This window comes from Oenanthe melanoleuca, chromosome 11 (genome assembly GCF_029582105.1).
Source record: "Oenanthe melanoleuca isolate GR-GAL-2019-014 chromosome 11, OMel1.0, whole genome shotgun sequence".
Lineage (NCBI taxonomy): Eukaryota > Metazoa > Chordata > Aves > Passeriformes > Muscicapidae > Oenanthe > Oenanthe melanoleuca.
Window position 1 is genome coordinate 18,367,269 of NC_079345.1, and position 18,231 is coordinate 18,385,499.

At 43.6% G+C, this 18,231-nt stretch overlaps 2 protein-coding genes across 4 annotated transcripts in view; one reads left to right on the forward strand and one right to left on the reverse strand.

Annotated features, from left to right (window-relative positions):
- The first annotated feature begins 41 nt into the window (after positions 1–41).
- On the forward strand, positions 42–1,495 carry SS18L2 (SS18 like 2). The gene is made up of 3 exons (XM_056500739.1): positions 42–181; positions 326–402; positions 900–1,495. Exons 1-3 carry the CDS (start codon positions 113–115, stop codon positions 985–987), a joined length of 234 nt encoding a protein of 77 aa, XP_056356714.1. The 5' UTR covers positions 42–112; the 3' UTR covers positions 988–1,495.
- A 1,052-nt stretch (positions 1,496–2,547) lies between these two features.
- GARRE1 (granule associated Rac and RHOG effector 1) overlaps positions 2,548–18,231 on the reverse strand; it is a 62,952-nt gene continuing 47,268 nt past the window's right edge. For all 3 annotated transcript variants that reach the window (XM_056500711.1, XM_056500713.1, XM_056500712.1), the window contains exons 8-14: positions 15,472–15,569; positions 13,504–13,629; positions 12,050–13,032; positions 8,680–8,845; positions 7,733–7,867; positions 5,588–5,666; positions 2,548–5,173 (exon numbers count right to left, since the gene is read on the reverse strand). In XM_056500711.1, the coding sequence (XP_056356686.1) occupies positions 4,856–5,173; positions 5,588–5,666; positions 7,733–7,867; positions 8,680–8,845; positions 12,050–13,032; positions 13,504–13,629; positions 15,472–15,569 (1,905 nt within the window). In that variant the 3' untranslated portion in view covers positions 2,548–4,855. The remainder of the gene's footprint in view (positions 5,174–5,587; positions 5,667–7,732; positions 7,868–8,679; positions 8,846–12,049; positions 13,033–13,503; positions 13,630–15,471; positions 15,570–18,231) is intronic.

Consider the following 18,231-nt stretch of genomic DNA (forward strand, 5'->3'; position numbering starts at 1 on the left):
GCGCGGGCCGGGCCGGGCCGGGCTCGGGGGGTTCCGGCGGGAGCGGCGCCCAGCGCGCGTGCGCGCGGGCCGGGGGCGGGGCCCTCAGCCGGGCCCTCAGCCGCGAGCCGCCATGTCCGTGGCGTTCGTGCCCGAGCGGCTGCGCGGGAGGGCGGAGGTGAACCAGGACACGCTGCAGCGGGTGAGCGAAGCCGGGGCCGGGACTGGGCCGACGCTGGGCCGAGGCTGAGCCGGACGGTGGCGCAGGCCCTTGCGGCCTGCTTGGGGTCGAGCCGGCCGGGGCGGGGCGGAGGCCGGGCGGGCGGTAACGCGCTCTGTGCCGCAGCTGCTGGAGGAGAACGACCAGCTGATCCGGTGTATCGTGGAGTACCAGAGCAAGGGCCGCGCCACCGACTGCGTGCAGTAAGTGACCCCGTGGGCGGCAGGGCGGAGCGCTGCGGGCCCGGGTGTCGCTAATGGGACTGAAACGCGGCCCGAGCTCCTAGAGCTTTCCTACCGCTTACAGAGGGCTTTCCCCAGAATCGTTCTCAGAGGTGTGTAAAGCAGGGAGTGACCCTGCCGCCTTGGTCAGGGTGTTTGCTCAGTGTTCCGAGACGCCCGGTGTGGCAGAGCGAGCGGTGTCACAGCAGGACAGCCGCTGCACTGCTCACCCAGCCCGACGGGCAGCGCTGTCCTCCCCTGCTCCGCTGCCGTTCGGCGGCTTCCCAGCGAAGCTGGCTAGTAGCACAGGCCCATGCATTGTACCGGCTTTCAGAATAAGAACAACTTTTCCCTGATTGATTATTCTAGTTTGCTATTTTTTTCCCCCTAACTGCAAATACTGATCAGACTACACGAGTGCAAGTAGGGGTAGTTGTCTAGAAAATGTCTCCCAGCTCCTGTGTTTCCTCCTCTCATAGGTACCAGCATATCCTGCACAGAAACCTCATTTATTTAGCTACAATTGCTGATGCCACTCCGCCCAGCACGCAGAAGCCTGTTGACTGAGTGCAAGACCTGGACATGAGCAGTGCTGCTTTCAGAGGCTGTAGAAATAGTTTAGAGTCTACTTTGGGAGCCAAGAAGGTGTGGGTTTGAAAAAGTCAGGTAAAAAGTGATCTGAACTTCTGTGTTTCAAATGTGAATGTTGTTTTCAGTGTAGTATTTGGCCAGCTTTTCCCCTGTTACTGTAACTAACACAGTTCAAGAAGGATAATTATCACATTCCCTTTTCCCTCTGAAAAACTCAAACTCAGTGTACTTCTGGGAATAGCCTGGTTGTCAGGAGAGCACTATGGGAAGCAGAGCCCATTTCATGAGTAAGGTTCTATAATAACAAGGTAAATGTTATGCTATGTGACTCCTACTTCCAACATGTTGGGCAATTCCAGAGATGTGTGTTTCATACATAAAAGCAATAGACTTTTGTATTCTGTATCAAAACAACTGTGCTAAATAAAGATCTTCCTTGTAAATTGTAGTATATTCTGAATTAATATAATGCATTAACAAAGGAGCTGCTCTGTGATTTAATCAAACAGAAATGTTAACTTTCCTAGGACTGTGCAAGGGAGAAACCAAGCCATTATTTTAGCAAGCTTTTGCCTAAGTCTGTTAAGGCTTTTTCTCCATGCTTGAAATGCTCTGTAAACAAGTTAATTCTTGCAAAATCAGAATGGGTTCAGTGTGCTTCCTGGATACTGTCAGCACTGCTGGCCAGCTGCATGCTTGTGTGCTCCTATGCAGGAAGGAACAAAGCAGCTTTGTACACCCTGCCTACAACATTCCAGTGCCACAGTTAACACACACTCATCTAATAGCCAATAGCAGGGACAGGGACAGAGTTTACTTTTTGCTTACTACCATCAAAGTTACTTACTCTGTGATTGCTAAAAATTCAAGTAACATGATTTGGGCAATGTTCACCTGCACTACTGGTTCAAAGGCCCTACTGAGGCATTGTCTGTACCACATTCTTCTGTGCCACCACTTGAGAAAGCAGCTTTAAAGATTAGATGTGCATAAAGTTCACTTTTATATGATAGTCAGTAAGTAAGCAGTTGACAATTTTCAAACTGTTAAATAATCCCATATTAATGAAATAAGATCTTTGTTTACAAACTGAAGTTACAGTTTAAGGTGCTGCTCATTTTCAGCAAGGTGCATATTTTAAACAGGTATGACCTATTAAATGTATATCTTTAATAAAGCAAATAGTTTACTTTTACAGAAGCTTTAAAATACAAACTGTACAGTTCCAGTTCAGAAGCATTAGCTATTCACAAGAAGCACTGCAATAAGGGTAAGTTAACTAAGCACCAAACCCTTGCACTTGGCAGTGTAAGTGAAGTTTAAGGGCAAGACTCATTTGCCAAGTGCAACAATTCTTAAAATTACCAGTGTTCAGAACAATCGGAAGCAAAGGACAGAGTAGCACCCACGTGGTCAAAATGCAGACAAACTTCCTTTGTTTTCACAATTCACTTATGTAGGTCCAGAAACTTGCCAGCATTTGTAATTATGAATGAACTGCAAAAACTATAGCAATCATTTTGGCACTTGTTAGAAAAAAAGTTCAAAATTAAGTTGTTTTGATTAACTTCCATTTTGGTCTTAGTATGAATAACCAAGTAAGTACAACCAAATTTGGGATTTTATATTAGATCTAAACAACAAGATTTAGGAAACTCGAAACCATTCATGAAGTTAAATAACCACTAACATTTTCAGTGGAGGGTTTTCAAAATTATAGTAGTACAGACCATTAACAATTTACAGACAGAAGCCACACTGATTGTGCAAAGCACATTACTGTAAAAAGTCTATGTACAGCAAACAAATCTTTGTAAACATGGTAAGTATGAAGTTTCAGAAAACATGGTGACAATATCATAAATACAGGCAACATTGGCATCCTCAAACAGCACAAAAGGTAACAATCTGGGCCTGCAAATAGAGCCCGTCACCATACAAACAAAAAAGGTGGATGGGTTTTAAATACCCAAATGTTTAATAGTTTTAGTGTTGTGTATACTTTTTATTTATATATATATATATATATATATATATAATGTATTTTTTTTTTTGGTATCTTTAGATATAGATGTTCTTAGTTTGTAAAACCAAAACCAAAAAATGTGCTTTATCTTCATTGAAAAATTATGTAGTTAGAACCTAGTAGTTAACATATTAGAATGATATGACTTAAGAAAAATACAAAAATAAGATTAATACTGTCAAAACTCTTATACCAGAAAATATTGTGGTTTTTAGACTCTTTCAAAGATGAAATATGAAAATTTAAATAAGCTCTAACTATATAAAGAATCTTCTGTAATCTCAGTTCATATACAGTGGGATAGGTATACATATATTTACCATTGTTCTTCAATTTGTAAGCACCAGTCACTCACCCCAATCCACTTTGGTTGGAAGATTATTCCTAATTCCACAGGTTCACTTAATGGCACATATTGACTGCAAATAATTACTTTATTTTTTTTAAAAAAAATAATGTTCTTTTAACTAAATGCTACCCCACATTTCGGTTTTAGTATCTTCTGAGCCAGCTCACAATTTTTAATCAACTGTAGCATCTGAAATAAGACTTTAAATAAACGCAAGTAGTCTCTCAGGCTTTGCTTTCACACACTGCAGGAGCACCGTGTGGATAATGCCTTTGGCCAAACAGCCACAGGACACGTTTGTGTGAGAACCAGGGTCCCAGTGTCACACAGGTGTGTGTGAGAACCAGGGTCCCACTGTCACACAGGTGTGTGTGAGAACCAGGGTCCCACTGTCACACAGGTGTGTGAGAGAACCAGGGTCCCAGTGTCACACAGGTGTGTGAGAGAACCAGGGTCCCACTGTCACACAGGTGTGTGAGAGAACCAGGGTCCCACTGTCACACAGGTGTGTGTGAGAACCAGGGTCCCAGTGTCACACAGGTGTGTGTGAGAACCAGGGTCCCACTGTCACACAGGTGTGTGAGAGAACCAGGGTCCCACTGTCACACAGGTGTGAGAGAACCAGGGTCCCACTGTCACACAGGTGTGTGAGAGCCAGGGTCCCAGTGTCACACAGGTGTGTGTGAGAACCAGGGTCCCAGTGTCACACAGGTGTGTGTGAGAACCAGGGTCCCAGTGTCACACAGGTGTGTGTGAGAACCAGGGTCCCACTGTCACACAGGTGTGTGAGAACCAGGGTCCCAGTGTCACACAGGTGCCATCTACATCAAGCAGCTCTGATAACGTTTGCAACACAAGGCTGAGTGGTTCTGCTGATCTTCACCTAGAGGAAACTGCCACAAAACCCAGTTTTGCAGCTGTTTCTGCAGCCGTTCCCAAATGAACTGGCTTGTGTGGCACAGGAAAAGCTGCTGTTGCACTTCATTTTAAAAAAGCTGCCCACAGGCTGTAATGGAGAATACAAAGGCTCTACAGCTTGTCCTTTATAAATTTAAACACAAACAGTGTTGAGCAAAGTGACCACTATATATTTGCTTCAACATATTCAATGTGTTTCAGTAAGATGTTTAACTATAAATCTATATGAAAAATAGCTATAAAATACAGTGTTTCTTGTATGGTAGTCCTTCAGCAGTTCTTTTTAGAAAAAAAAATGTCTTGAAAGTAAAGGCAATTACACATTTTTAAAAGCATTTCTACATCACAGTTTTGGGCTGTTTCATGTACACCAAACATATTGGCCATATTTGCTCAGCACTGTAACTCAGAATCCAAGAGTTTGTCTATCTCACCCAAACCCCCTCATCCCACACCAAGAGAGAAACAGGATGTAGCCACCACAGCACTGTGAATCCAAGTAAGGTGGTTTCCATTTGGCCCTGCGCTGCACTTTCCCGTGGGAGCAGCAGTCAGTACTGGTGCAGGTAGGACGGTCTGCGCTCGTGCTTTACGGGGAAGGATTTGAAGCCCTTGTTGATGTGTTTGTGCTGGGCAGCCTGCTGGGCCTGCTGCTGCTGCTGCGCGTAGGCGAAGCTGGAGGAGATGGCGGCCGCCGGCGCGCACTCGCTGGCCCACATGGGCGACTGCAGCATCTGCATGGTGTCGCTCCACTGGCTCACCGCGCTGCTCAGCGGGTACAGGGACGTGCTCTGGCTGGGCAGCGTGCTGGGCACCGAGGATGTGTGCTGCCACGGGGCCTTGGGAGGCCACGTTTTGGTCTTGTTATCCTGAGAAAACAAAAGCAGTTGGGGCTGGCTTGGTTTAACAACAGAACGCTGTGTTTTTGAGACACACCTTATCACCTCCTTAAGATACTTTCACAAGATTAGTTTACATTTGAAACCAAAACTGATAACTGACAGTATAGCAATCTCAATTCTTAAAATAACTGTCTGTTAAAAATATTTACTTCAGCTTGACACACAGTGACCCCACTAAAAGGGAAAAGTAAGTGACTTCCAATTTTAATATATTAAGCTTGGTGACTTTGACAAAAGCATCTCATGCTACTTGCAGATGGTTTAGCTTTTCACTGAAGTAAGCAATCTGGAGATACAGATGCTTTTCCCTTTGACTGCCTCGTGGAGACACCCCCAGGTGCCAGCAGGAGAAAGGACTGAGCAAAGCCGCGCAGAGCTCACCTGACTGCGGTCATCTGCTGCAGAGAGAAGGGGAGGCGATGGCAGTGTGCTGGGTTCCTGTTCACCACTGCTGTGCTTTCTGCCCAGAAAGAGAGAGACAATTCTTGGTTTGAAACGGGTCAGCCTTGTTGATCTGCCACTGGCACAGATAAGGCAGCCTACAGTACTGTTTGCAGAAACATCTGGTTTCATGTACTTTGCGGTCATTACAGGTAAAAGCAACAATACAGAAACTGTCAGGGACTTGACAATGCAGTGGTTCTTGGAGCTACAGCTTCAACATTTTCTCAGAGGTGAAAGGGAACTGGGATAGATTTTTGCCTACTTTGAAGAAATGTGCCAGAAATTGTGGTTTTTCTTCTGCTACCTGCTCTTGTGGCTAGGTTTCTTTTGGTTTTTTAAGTATCTTTTCTGAAATAACCTTACAGATAACACAAAAGAAGAGCTGAGCAAGTGAAACATCTGCTGAAGCTCAGTAATTTTACTGAAGAAAAATTCCACCTTCAGTTTAAATTTGTAACCTAATGCCTGTCAAATAGAAATCCTTGACCACATGTGCATTCTGAAAGATTTTTTTCTTGGGTTTTTTGGTCTTTATTATTTGTTTGTTTAGCGTGTTTTGCTTTGGTTTGTGGGGGTTGTTTTTTTATTGTTGTTGTTTTTTGCTTTGTTTTTTAGGAGGAGCAATTAAGGCATGGGTTTAGATTAAAGCAGAATCTTTTATTTCATCCTTTTTATGAAAAACCCAGTCAGCACGTTGCAGTCAGGCTCCCATGAGTAAGCAGCCCTTTGCAGGTCAGCTTAGCACTCAGCCCTTCTACCTCCTCTTACTGCCCAGCTTTAGCTCTGGTATGTTGTCAGGCCCTCACCTACAGAACACTGCTCTTCTAAAGTAACAGGAGACTAATACTGTTACTTAGCTGAGGGTTTTGGTCAATGAAGCACCCTCTTTGGAAACTTTCTTCTGCTATTTAGAGCACTATATAAACCACAGACTTTTCTTGCTCCGTGATCAGTCAGTCTCCAGCTATCTACTGACTTGGCATGTTAAGTAACCCTGATGTGTCTGTTTTCCTTCTCTGCTGCTTTTTTTTTTTAATACAAGTAAGTACTACTTTTTTCTGGCTGTTTGTGAGATGGTTCTTTCCCATTCATTTCAATTTAACATTCGTTGAATCTCAATTTTTGTTCCCTCCCTATAGTCTTGGCTAAGTGTAAAGATTCACAAAATAGCTACTCTTACTCCTTTCTGGTAATGCATACAAAAATAGCTATCCAGGTAGATTCTGTGAGAAACTGGCACTGACTTTATTTTCATTCATGACCAAAAAGCAGACAGACAATCTTTATATATTGACTCCAAATTACTCCATGACTACAAACAAAGCCAGAATATTTGGCCACTTACTTCATTTTTAGTAAAGACTGAAAAACAGTTTGAGAGAACAATCCCAGATTAGAATTGGGTTGGTATTTATGCTTCATCTTGTGCCTTTTGTTACTACTCTCTGCTGTGGAATCACTGAGGTTCCAAACACACCAAGCCTCCAGCCCTCTAGAAAAGCAGAACTGCTCTAATTCCCAGTACTGACAGAAGTGGACTGTCCATAGCTGAAAACCCTGCCTTAGTTTTTCCTTTACTGAAGTTATTCACAATGGCAATTTGGTCTCCTCTTCCTGCTGTGAGAAATAGAGGACTAAGCAGGAGTGTGCTTCCCACTCCCAGAACAGCAGCAGCCAAGGTGAGACAAGTCCTCACCCAGTTAGCAGCAGCTTCTCCCCAGTGCCACAGGGCTGCAGCTGAGGCCAGGGAAGGCACTCTGCAAAACCAGTGAGGAGCTCCTCAAGCCCCAGGGAGTGGCATCCAAAGGACACTCATGGAAGAGGAAAATCATCCAATTTTTCTAGCCATACTGACCCTCAGTGAATGGTTGGCTGTTTGCACAGGTGCTGGTTTGTGCAAGGAGAAAGCTGCTAATACAACTTACTTCAGGAATCCCCCAGTCCACATCACAGTGTAGTACACAAACTCATGTTTGTGGAGACTTGTCTCATTGGCAGGAATTTCCTTTGTCTGCCTACTCAAAATTATATATGAACAAAAGGAAGCTTACAAAGTGGTCTATTTCTGTTCAGTTTGCTCACCTCCTCTGCTTTACAGCAGCAACAAGGTCTGGCCCTGAGAACATGGAGAACAAACTGTCTCCGTTGGCTGAGGAGGTCTCATCACTTGAGCTGGCAGAGTCCCCTTGAGTACCAGACCAGCTGTTTGTCACATCACTGCAAGACAGAAAGTTGTATTAGTCCTTGTATTTACAGTGCCTGGTCCAGACTGTGTGCCACAGGTGATACCTCAGAACACAAAATTTCAGTACTTGGTATAATGTGCCAGTAATACAAATACTTTCACTAGTTCTGAGTGCTCACATTAACTGCTCTGTTTGTTACAGCCTTTTTATATATATTTTACTACAATAATTGTATCACTAGAAGCACCTCTCCTGTTTGGGAAGGAGAAACAAGTGATTCTTGGGTTTGGAATCACTAAGTACTTGACTTTTTCACTGCAAAACCTACTGGCTTTGCACTCACAGCTCTTACATTATGGACAGAGAATCTTGAAACACTTCTTGTGTAGTAAATAGTTATGACTTAGAAGAGATTAAAAACTACCTGTATGTACCTGCTGTGAGGTACCTGCCTTTTAGTAGCAAGATTAAGTGGCTAAAATCTGGAAAGCTGAATTCAGTCAGGCAACTGACAACAGTATCACTTTGAGAGCATCACTTTCCATAGCTGTTTTCAAAATACTCAAAGAAAACTGTCCTGAATACATCTGTGCTATAGATGCCTTATTTCCTCTGCTGGCATCACAGTCAGTATCCATGCCACTCTAGAGATGACATCAAGCACATCAGTGCCTTGGGACCAGCAAAGCAGGTGGGGATCACATTGCTCACTCTTAGCAGTGAAGTGCAGCTTTCACAGATGCAGCAGCAACTGAGAAACCACACAGCATTCCCCCATTCTGGCAAGTCTGGGTGCACAATAAGGTCAGAGAAGGAAAGCCCCGAGGCTGTGCAGTGTCTTACCCCTCGGTGAAATAGTCAGGGAAGGGCCAGGTTTTGTGAGGATCATCGGTCAGAGGCCAGTTGCCGCGCGTGCTGCTCGGACGCCGGACGTGCTGTGCTTGCCTCTTCTGCTGCATAGCCTGGTTCACCCCAGCAACATAGCGGGCAAACTCGGGGTCAGAGCCAACTGAATGAAAGAAACCAACAGCCATTGCTGCCACCAGCCACTGCTGCTCCTTCCATCCTTCTGTGGGGCCATACTGCACAACTAATCATTCCCTCCCTGATGGTCAATGGCAGCCAGCAGTGGGCAGCTCTTCATGGGGCAGTGAAGAACACTGAACAGGAAATGTTCTCACAGCATCCATGGTGGACAATAATTATCACATGGAAGTACACCTGCCCCTTGCACTCCATCAGGGAAACTGTGTCTGTACTATGATCATGTCTATGCTGAAAGGTCCAATATCCATCAGCTGACACTGATGAAATGGACACCATGTGTACATTTATCCACACACATGAAAGAGCAGAACAGTTACTGTAGTTGATACCAGAGTGCAGTATGATTTCCAGCTATGTCCACTTGGATCATACCAGAACAAAGAGTGCCAAAACTGCCTCCTTCCTACAGGGATGAGATAATTCTGAAATTGTTCTGATCCTGATTTACAAAATATTTCAGAATAAGAATTATATTTGCAGAATAAAGCAGTAATTTAAAAATTCTTCCATTCTTAACATGCTTTTTGTGTCCCAAGCATCCAATAAGAAATAAGCATGGTCTTGAGCAGACACAGCAAAAGCTTTAATCCAAAAGTGTTTCAAATGCTCCAATGATCAGAGCATGCAATTGCTGGATTCAAAAGACTGCTGATAATGAGTCACTGTAACTGAGTTTCCACAGCTTCTCTTTCTTTTGCCTTTTTTTCTTCCCTGAGAAGAAACTTGGCAATCTGACTGGATTTATGGAAAATGTCTAGACTACATGCACAGTAATTACAGTGGGAAGTACTGAGCTGCTGGCTTGCCAGCCTCAGTTTGAGATTTGAGTGAAGACTGAAGAACATCCAACAATCATGCACAGCTTGCAAAGCAGAAATCTTTCATCTGATGGCTCCCTACATTCAGAACTGCATTTAGAAGATGTTTCCTTGTTCTCATTTGACACATCCAGAAAAGACCTGCACAATGTTGTGTTGGATGCAAATTTAAAGGACAGTGAAGAAAACTTTGTTTCTCTGCCTCCTTTATTAAGCAAGGGTATCTGAGAGTCCATCTAGGAACAAAATATCCCCACTAGTGCTTGTTTTCCCTCTGAAATATCTTTATGTCTATTTAAGATGAGTCTGGAAGCCAGACAGTTTCTTAGATCTAAGAATAAATCTAGATGGATTGTGGCTTTTTTTACCAGTGGACAGCATAATTTCTCAAGTACTGGTATATTCAAAAGAGAAGCCTGTGTTAATTTTTATCTTTCTGAAAGTTTTTTACTCCAAAAGACTGGAATTACCAACATTCCTTCTGCTAGTTCTTATTGCAACATTGCTTCATCAACTTCTTAGTGATGATTAAAGTACTACAAAATACACTGTTGGGACTAGTTCAAGTCTTCAACATGAAAAGCTATCAATTTCAGTTTTATAAATTCTTAATCAGCAGTTTTGCATCTGAAGAGATGTCATTTTCAGACTCTAAAAGTATTTATCAAAAAAGTAATGTGGTTTGTTTCAAATGACAAATGTACAGTCCTAGGAAAACCTGGAAATGAAAAACCATTTTCAGTCTTACAACTTTTTATACTACAATAAAGCTTAAAATGAAAATTTCTACTCCACAACTCAACCTGGCAAGTTCTATGAAGAAAAGTTCTTTCTAATGGAAAAGTATTTCAGCTGGAAGGATTTTTGTTTGGTTTTAGTTTTTTAAATGCCAGATCTGTGAAAAATACTGTTTACTTATCACTAAAACTGCAGAAGTGTGTATCTTAATCCACTGAGCACCATTTATGGAACTTGAATAAGTCATCTTTTCCAAGTACCATTTTCTATGTCCTTGACATTCACCAAATGGAACAAAATAAGTATTTTATGTAGAGCAAATGGAAAATACTAAACAAATATAATGGATTCAAAATCCTGACAATGCCAGTCCTTTGCATACCTGCTTTCTTTTCCCTACACACACATGGATTTAGTGTTTGCTGAAAATAATTTTGTCCTTCCTTAGAGACTAATGCTTAAGTCTGTACCTTAAGATTGTTTAAGTAAGATGATGCTAATGCAGACTTAAAGTTATTAAGCAACAAGATAACTATGGTGGCTATTTTTGCCACAGAAACTCCACTAATTTATCAACTAAGTTGACAAAATAACTATCATAATTATGAGTCAAAGGAGCTGGTTTGAGACGCCTACACATTCCAAACACAGACAAATGCAAATGAGTGCAAGAAACTGAGCCCTCCTTTGATAAAAGGTTTCCCTGTTCTCCTGCTCCTGCCTCCAGGCAGCTGCCATAAATGCACACTACAGCATTGCTGCAGCTGTGCTCCAGGCCAAGAGGAGTTACATCTACAAGGCAGCAGCTGTTGTTCTCAGTACTAGGATCAGAATCACACAATCACAGAATATCCTGAGTTGGAAGAGACCCACCAGGATCAAGTCCAGCTCTCAGGCCAATGGCCCACACGAGGATCAAATGTTCATCTCCTCTTGGATTCCATGGCCAATTTTTTGGCCTGGAGCTGTTTGTTTATGACTCTAAACTTTTATCTCACTTAATCTGTGAGAATGAATAATTCATCTATATTTACAATTTATTGGTGGTCCAAACACATGCAGCAAACCTCACAGAACTTGCTCTTTAGTCTCTAGTGCTTTGACATCCAGATTTTCATTGCAGAACCAGCTGTGGAACAGGAACCAGTATGACTCCCAGGGAACTGGAGAGCAATGGAGGGAAAATGTAGGTATGTAGGAAAGATGCAACCCAGCTGTATCTCCAGGTTACAAGACTGGTAAAGAGTAGGAAGAATAATACCTGAGCTCAAGAGTCTGATTTTAAACAATTGTACAAACTAAGAATAGGAGGAACATCACCTCTAAGTATCTTTTCAGTACTCTGCTGTGCTCCATATAGAAAAGGTCAGACTACCACAACTGGGACAAGAAACAAGGAATTAGTTCCCATGCTTGCTTATTAATGAATTTTAAGATCACCTTCTGTTAAAAAAGCAAATAAGCACACACACAAATCCCTTCTTGCATTGGTCAGAATCCTTACATCCAGTGGGCAGCGTGAGGAAATGACAGTTATTGCCAGCAATATTTCACAGTATTCTTTTACAAAGGACCCTTACAAAAAGCATAATAAAGGAAAAGACACACACCTGCAGGGTCAAAAGGCAGGATTTCTCCCAACATCCCAAACACTCCATCAGTTTGGTCACGATTTGGCCATGTGTTGTTTCTAGGTCCTTGTGGTTTCTGTCCTAACATCTCTGCCATCATATTGTCCATATAGCTGCTCACAAGACCCAAGCTGTACAAATCAGAGCTTAAATCTGAAAAACCAGGATTGTTCCACTGATTTATATGAGACAATCCAGCTCCAACAGCCGGGGCTTGCTGCTGTGAAGAATTACTGAGCCATTTGGCAGGTACACGTTGCTGTGGTCCAATAGGTTGAAGCAAGTGTTGGTAATACTGCATTTGCTGCTGCTGCTTTTGGGACTGCTGCTGGGACAAGCCTTGCTGAGGAGGATGCAGTGGAGTGTGAGACACAGACTGTGGCTGCTGTTGAACTGCTCCTGACTTTTGTTCTGTTGCTGTAGAGGATGCAACAGAGTTCCTTCTTTTCACCATCGGAGAAGTCTGCTGAGACTTGCCCATGTTAAAACCAGACAAGAAATCTATAACATCCTGCATTTCTTGGTCAGTTGGTAAATTCATACCTTTGTCATCCTTGCCATCATCTGGTTTGAAGAAGCTGTCCCGTCTCTCCACCAGAAACCCATTGACCAGCTGGTTACTGGTGCTCTGAGCTGGCAGAGCATCTGCGCTCCGAGGGAAGCTACCAATGTTCAGGATGTTCTGCAACCGTGTGTCCATGTTCGTGGGCATTTTAGCTTTCTCCTCTGAGCTGGAACTTATGAAGACGTTTTTGGAAGGTGTATTGGGGATTGAGTAACTTCCTGTGTTACTTGTACTGCTGCAGGAAGTTTTTTTTGTAAACCGTGAAGTCAGTTTTGAGAATGTCTTTTGCAGGCCCCCTGAAGATTTGCTTCCATTCCCCGATGGCATGTCAACTTGGCTCCCAAAGTCTGAGATCTCACGCTGCAACTGGATCTGAATACAGGGCAAAGCTTGCTCCCTGCATCAACAAAAAACATGTGTATCAAACCACCTAATACATAACTGAGTTTGTACTTGGGGGAAAACATGGATCTCCATAATAGCTCAAGAAAGAAACAATACTAAAGACTGCCAAGTCCACCAGCTACTTCTTAGGGTAACAAAGCAAATTATTCCTCATATTTGCAATACTTTCCATTCCTTAAATTTTGGTTGTGCTTCTAGACCTAAATGGAGACCAATTTAATATAAATCAAATGTTTTTATAAGAGAGAAGCAAATACTCTTTTACCCTTAGATATGCTGCTGGTTTGGTTTTAAGCAGTCTCCTGTATCTCTGGATGTACCCAGAAGGTATCTGTGGGGATTACCAACGTCTGACTCTCAGTTTGACTCCTGTTTTCCCCTTCTGATGAGCTGGCACAATCAAATCCCTCAGCACAGATTATTCAACAATGACAGCTTAGTTTGAGCTAGAAAAGAGATGTACCTTCCTTCCTTCCACCTGTGTATATCAAACACAGCAGTGTAGAGCACATCTACCAGCCCCAAAGTCTTCTCCGGATCCAGACTCCTCTGTAGCAAAGACATTGTTGCTGGATCTTCTTTCAGACACCTGTCATCATTAAGTTGAAATTAGAAATCAAAATGCTCATTTTTTACATTAAACAATTCTACCATATCAGAACACAAAAGGCCAGTTGCTGCACTGCTGCAGAACAACATGGGAATGCTTAGGGCTGCAGCCTGGGCAGTCTCTGCCTGCTGTGGAACACAGAATTAATCTGAGGTTCAGCAGTGCACTGAAACCATCTCTGACAAGAGCTCTTCGGCAGGCACAGTCCAGGCACAGCAGCAACAAACGCAGCAGACACCCATTTCTGGAACAGGGCAAAGCCTGGCACAAGCCAGCACACGGCGAGAGCCCGAGCCTGGCAGGGTCCGTGCGGGGCCGATCCCGCACATCCAGCGGCGGGGAAGGAACCGGCGCCTGAACCGGGACCTCGGGCCGGGCCCCGCCGTACCGCCGAGCGCCGGCAGGCGGCGCTGCCCGGCACGGTCTGCCTCAATTCCTCCTTCCTTTCCCTGGGACACGGCACCTGGGCACTCCTTCCTTCCTCCTTCCTTTCCCTGGGACACGGCACCTGGGCACTCCTTCCTTCCTCCTTCCTTTCCCCGGGACACGGCACCTGGGCACGCCTTCCTTCCTCCTTCCTTTCCCCGGGACACGGCACCTGGGCACTCCTTCCTTCCTCCTTCCTTTCCCCGGGACACGGCACCTGGGCACTCCTTCCTTCCTCCTTCCTTTCCCTGGGACACAGCACCTGGGCACTCCTTCCTTCCTCCTTCCTTTCCCTGGGACACAGCACCTGGGCACTCCTTCCTTCCTCCTTCCTTTCCCTGGGACACGGCACCTGGGCACGCCTTTCTTCCTCCTTCCTTTCCCTGGGACACAGCACCTGGGCACTCCTTCCTTCCTCCTTCCTTTCCCTGGGACACGGCACCTGGGCACTCCTTCCTTTCCCCGGGACACGGCACCTGGGCACTCCTTCCTTTCCCCGGGACACGGCACCTGGGCACTCCTTCCTTCCTCCTTCCTTTCCCTGGGACACAGCACCTGGGCACTCCTTCCTTCCTCCTTCCTTTCCCTGGGACACGGCACCTGGGCACTCCTTCCTTTCCCTGGGACACAGCGCCTCGACACTCCTTCCTTCCTTCGTTTTCTTTCCTTCCTCCCTTCCTCCGAAAACAGCACCTGGACACTCCTTCCCTTCCCTTTCCCTTCCCTTTCCTTCCTCCCTCAAAAAACAGCACCTGGACACTCCTTCCCTTCCTTCTTCCCTTCCCTCCTTCCTTCCCCCAGGACACTCCTCCTCCTGGGTGTGCCATTGTAAGGAGCAGCTGCCTCCATAAGGAGCCAAGTGAATCAAAGGTGTTGTTCTGAAATTCCTAGCACTGACTCTGTCCGAGTGAGAGGCAAGTGCTGCCATTGCTCCCTGTTCCCAGCGCTCTGAAGGGGCAGGAGCCCTCACAAACTGCAGCTCAGCCATTGTTCTCAGGCTTCACCAGCACTGGTAGAACAGCATCTCCTGCAGCCCAGAGGTCCATGGCTCACAACAGCACCTAGAGAGCAGCCCAGTGAAGAAAGAGCAAAGGCTCTGACATTAACAGCCCATTCTCAGCCTTCCTGAGCTACAGCTGGGACCTGCCAGGGCAGAGCATAACAGGAGATTATTACTGCCACATTATTTTTGAAACCTTCTGCTTTATCATCAAACTTTTGCATTTCCTTCAAGTCTCAGTGCCCCTGACTGCCTCTCTTGCCATGCTCCTACAGAGGCAGCTGAAGTACACCCCTCAGGAATGGAGGTGTTCAGCCAGTCCAGAGAGAGGAATTGTGCACATTCTCTCTTCCATATATTTCAGTCACAATCTACAATACAGTATTTTTATTTACCAAGTTGATGGAACTTGCACCACAATTCTTGATCCTTCTAAACTTATCTGAGGAGCATAGGCTTCTTTATTTTCAATCTGTGCCGTGTCCACAACCACCTAGCAAATAAAATAAAAAGGAAAAAATCTTAGGAATTAAGTTATTTTATTAGTTATTTTATACCCTCTAGTTAAACTCTAATAATCTCACCTCCCATTCATGCTACAGGGACAAAAAAAAACCTCCAAATAAAACAAAACCAACTCAAGAAATCATTGTAAATTTACTTCTATTTTAATATTAAATTAGTTTAGTACAAAAACCTCTATTTCAAAGACTTAATTCTCCTCAGTTGCATCCTGTAGTAATGTATCACTATGTCATTACCAGCTGCTCTACCTCCCTGCTGGTAGCTCTCAGTGGCTCCACACAGCAGCTCTTGTTTTTGAGTTTAGCACAGTTACTACTTTAAGAGCTCCCAAACACTTATTCAGCAAAATGTTTTAAATAACTTAACTGTAGTGCATGGTATGATATAGACAAGTAATATTCAGCCAGAAATCCTTCACAGTTCCTAACATACAGCATCCCTCCCTTTTAAGATAAAATTCCACACCAACTTTTCTCTATTCTACCTAATGAAACTGTATTATTATTAATTCCTGATTAAATAAAGAGAAGAAAAGTGGCTGTTCAGTTTGGTGGACTCTGAGCCATCTGTAAGACACCACTAAGACATATGGAAGAGGAAAGTCTTGAAAACCAACCCTGTGTCATGAACTTTTCTTTTTAGACAATGGAAAAGGAATGGATTCACTTCAGCTTCATTTAACCTTTAATTCAGTAAGTTCCATATTTGGTTCATGCTTTCTGTTGTTGTCCAGTCAGTGTGGGTTGGCCTTTTTGATCATTTCCATAATTTCCTATTTTGGTCATGCTGAAACAGCAGCTTTTTGGCAGCAGTCAGCAGTTCCTGCTTCAGAGACTTGCAGATTAGCTGTATCATTTATCCTTGAAATGGTAAAAGTGCTCTGGTGTAAATAAGCCTCAAGGGACATTATTGACTTTTTTGCCATCACCTAACCTAGTGGTTGTCTGTTAGTGGGTATGAAAAAATTGAAACATAATGCTGAGTTTTCCTCTCTCACTTCAACAAAACTATCAAAGAACACTTGAACATAATTATTTCCCACCTTTCAAATATTTTATCGTAAGGCCTTTTTCCTTCAGTTGACTCTAAGCATTTGCCCAGGTTTATTTAATTTTAAACATGTCTAAACATGGTGACAGAAGGCCACACTATCATCCACCCATTAAAATACCTCTCATTTTGTAGCAGGGCAATTCCAGTACTCTTTTCTTGGTGTTTGTACATTTTCATTTTATTTGATTGGGTAATCTGTAATTCAGCCCTGCTGCAATTATAACTGTGATAAGGAAAAGTGAACTCAGCAGTGATTGCTCTCAACTCCCATGAAAAATACAGTCTGCACCTCAGACCTGCAGCTAGAGGCAAAACTCTGATTTGTGCAGACCTGTGCCAGGTTCTGGTTGTGGTGCATGGTCTGGGCTTTGCTGGGGTGTTCCTCCCCCAGAAGAAACCTTCATTTCTTCCCTTTGCAAAAAGCTGAACATTTCTCAACATCTGTCAGAGTCAGGACATCTGGGATTTAAACTTCACTAGGGGATTTAGTGCTCCTGCAGTCCATGCTGGTGTTTGCTATGGAAAGATCTACTAGCACAAAATAAGTTTTATTTGTTAACCTCTTCACATGAGGCAAACTGGAAGTTTTATTTCTCATCCTCTGAATTCAGCTATTTGAATGTACATTATTTTTAATCAAACATGTAGATTTCATCAGCTGACCCAAATCTCAAAATGCAATTCTTATTATATATATGCTAAGCTAAGAACTGAAAATCCACACTTCAAATTATTTCTTATGTTAAAAAGCTACAGCCCAAAGTAACCAAGCAACTCGTTGTGCTTTCCACTCCTAATGAGTCACTTCTTGAAACATACATGGCAAGATAGGTTAAAAACAGTGAGACTGTCAAGTAATGTTTTTTCAAATTGGGCATTTAAGATAAGGGTCCACACAATTCTGAATGAATGCAGACAGCCCACTATGTAAAAGCAGGACACCAAAACCTACATAATAGTGCCATGATTCATTTATCTGCCTTCACAAAATAAACTTAAAATAAACACATCCTCCCTCCCCGCCTGGTGGTTCCTAGAGAACAGCTTCCTGTACCTCAGACATCCATTGTTCTTGCTTTACAGGTGCTTCCTCTCTCCCTTCCACCCAAAGAACTCTTTTAAAGACCCAAATTACCATTTCTTGTCATTGCATGAAGCTACAAGTGTAACTGATGTTGTAAAAAAAGACAGCACATAAGTTTATAAAGGAAAACCTCAACCCTCATACCCCTCTAAACTGTAACAAATCAAAGGGAGAATGAAGGAGAGCAGGCTTGCAGGTCTTCTCTCATGTGCACAGCTCATTATGTGTCTTTGAAGAGTGAAGCCTGCTACTTTCAGAACCTGAGCTTCATGCAAAAACCTTTGGAGACATTCAGGATTCAACACAAGTAAAACTCTATAGCTCAGCACTGTCATTTGGGAGAATGTGTAAGTTTTATGCTGACACTCTCCAAAAGTGATGACAAACCTGAAGAATGTCAGTGCTTCAATTACCAGCAGGTCTAACTCGTTATGTCTAGACTGGGGAACACCAGATTTCCAGATTCCTGAGTCCAAATGTGCCTCGTGCCACT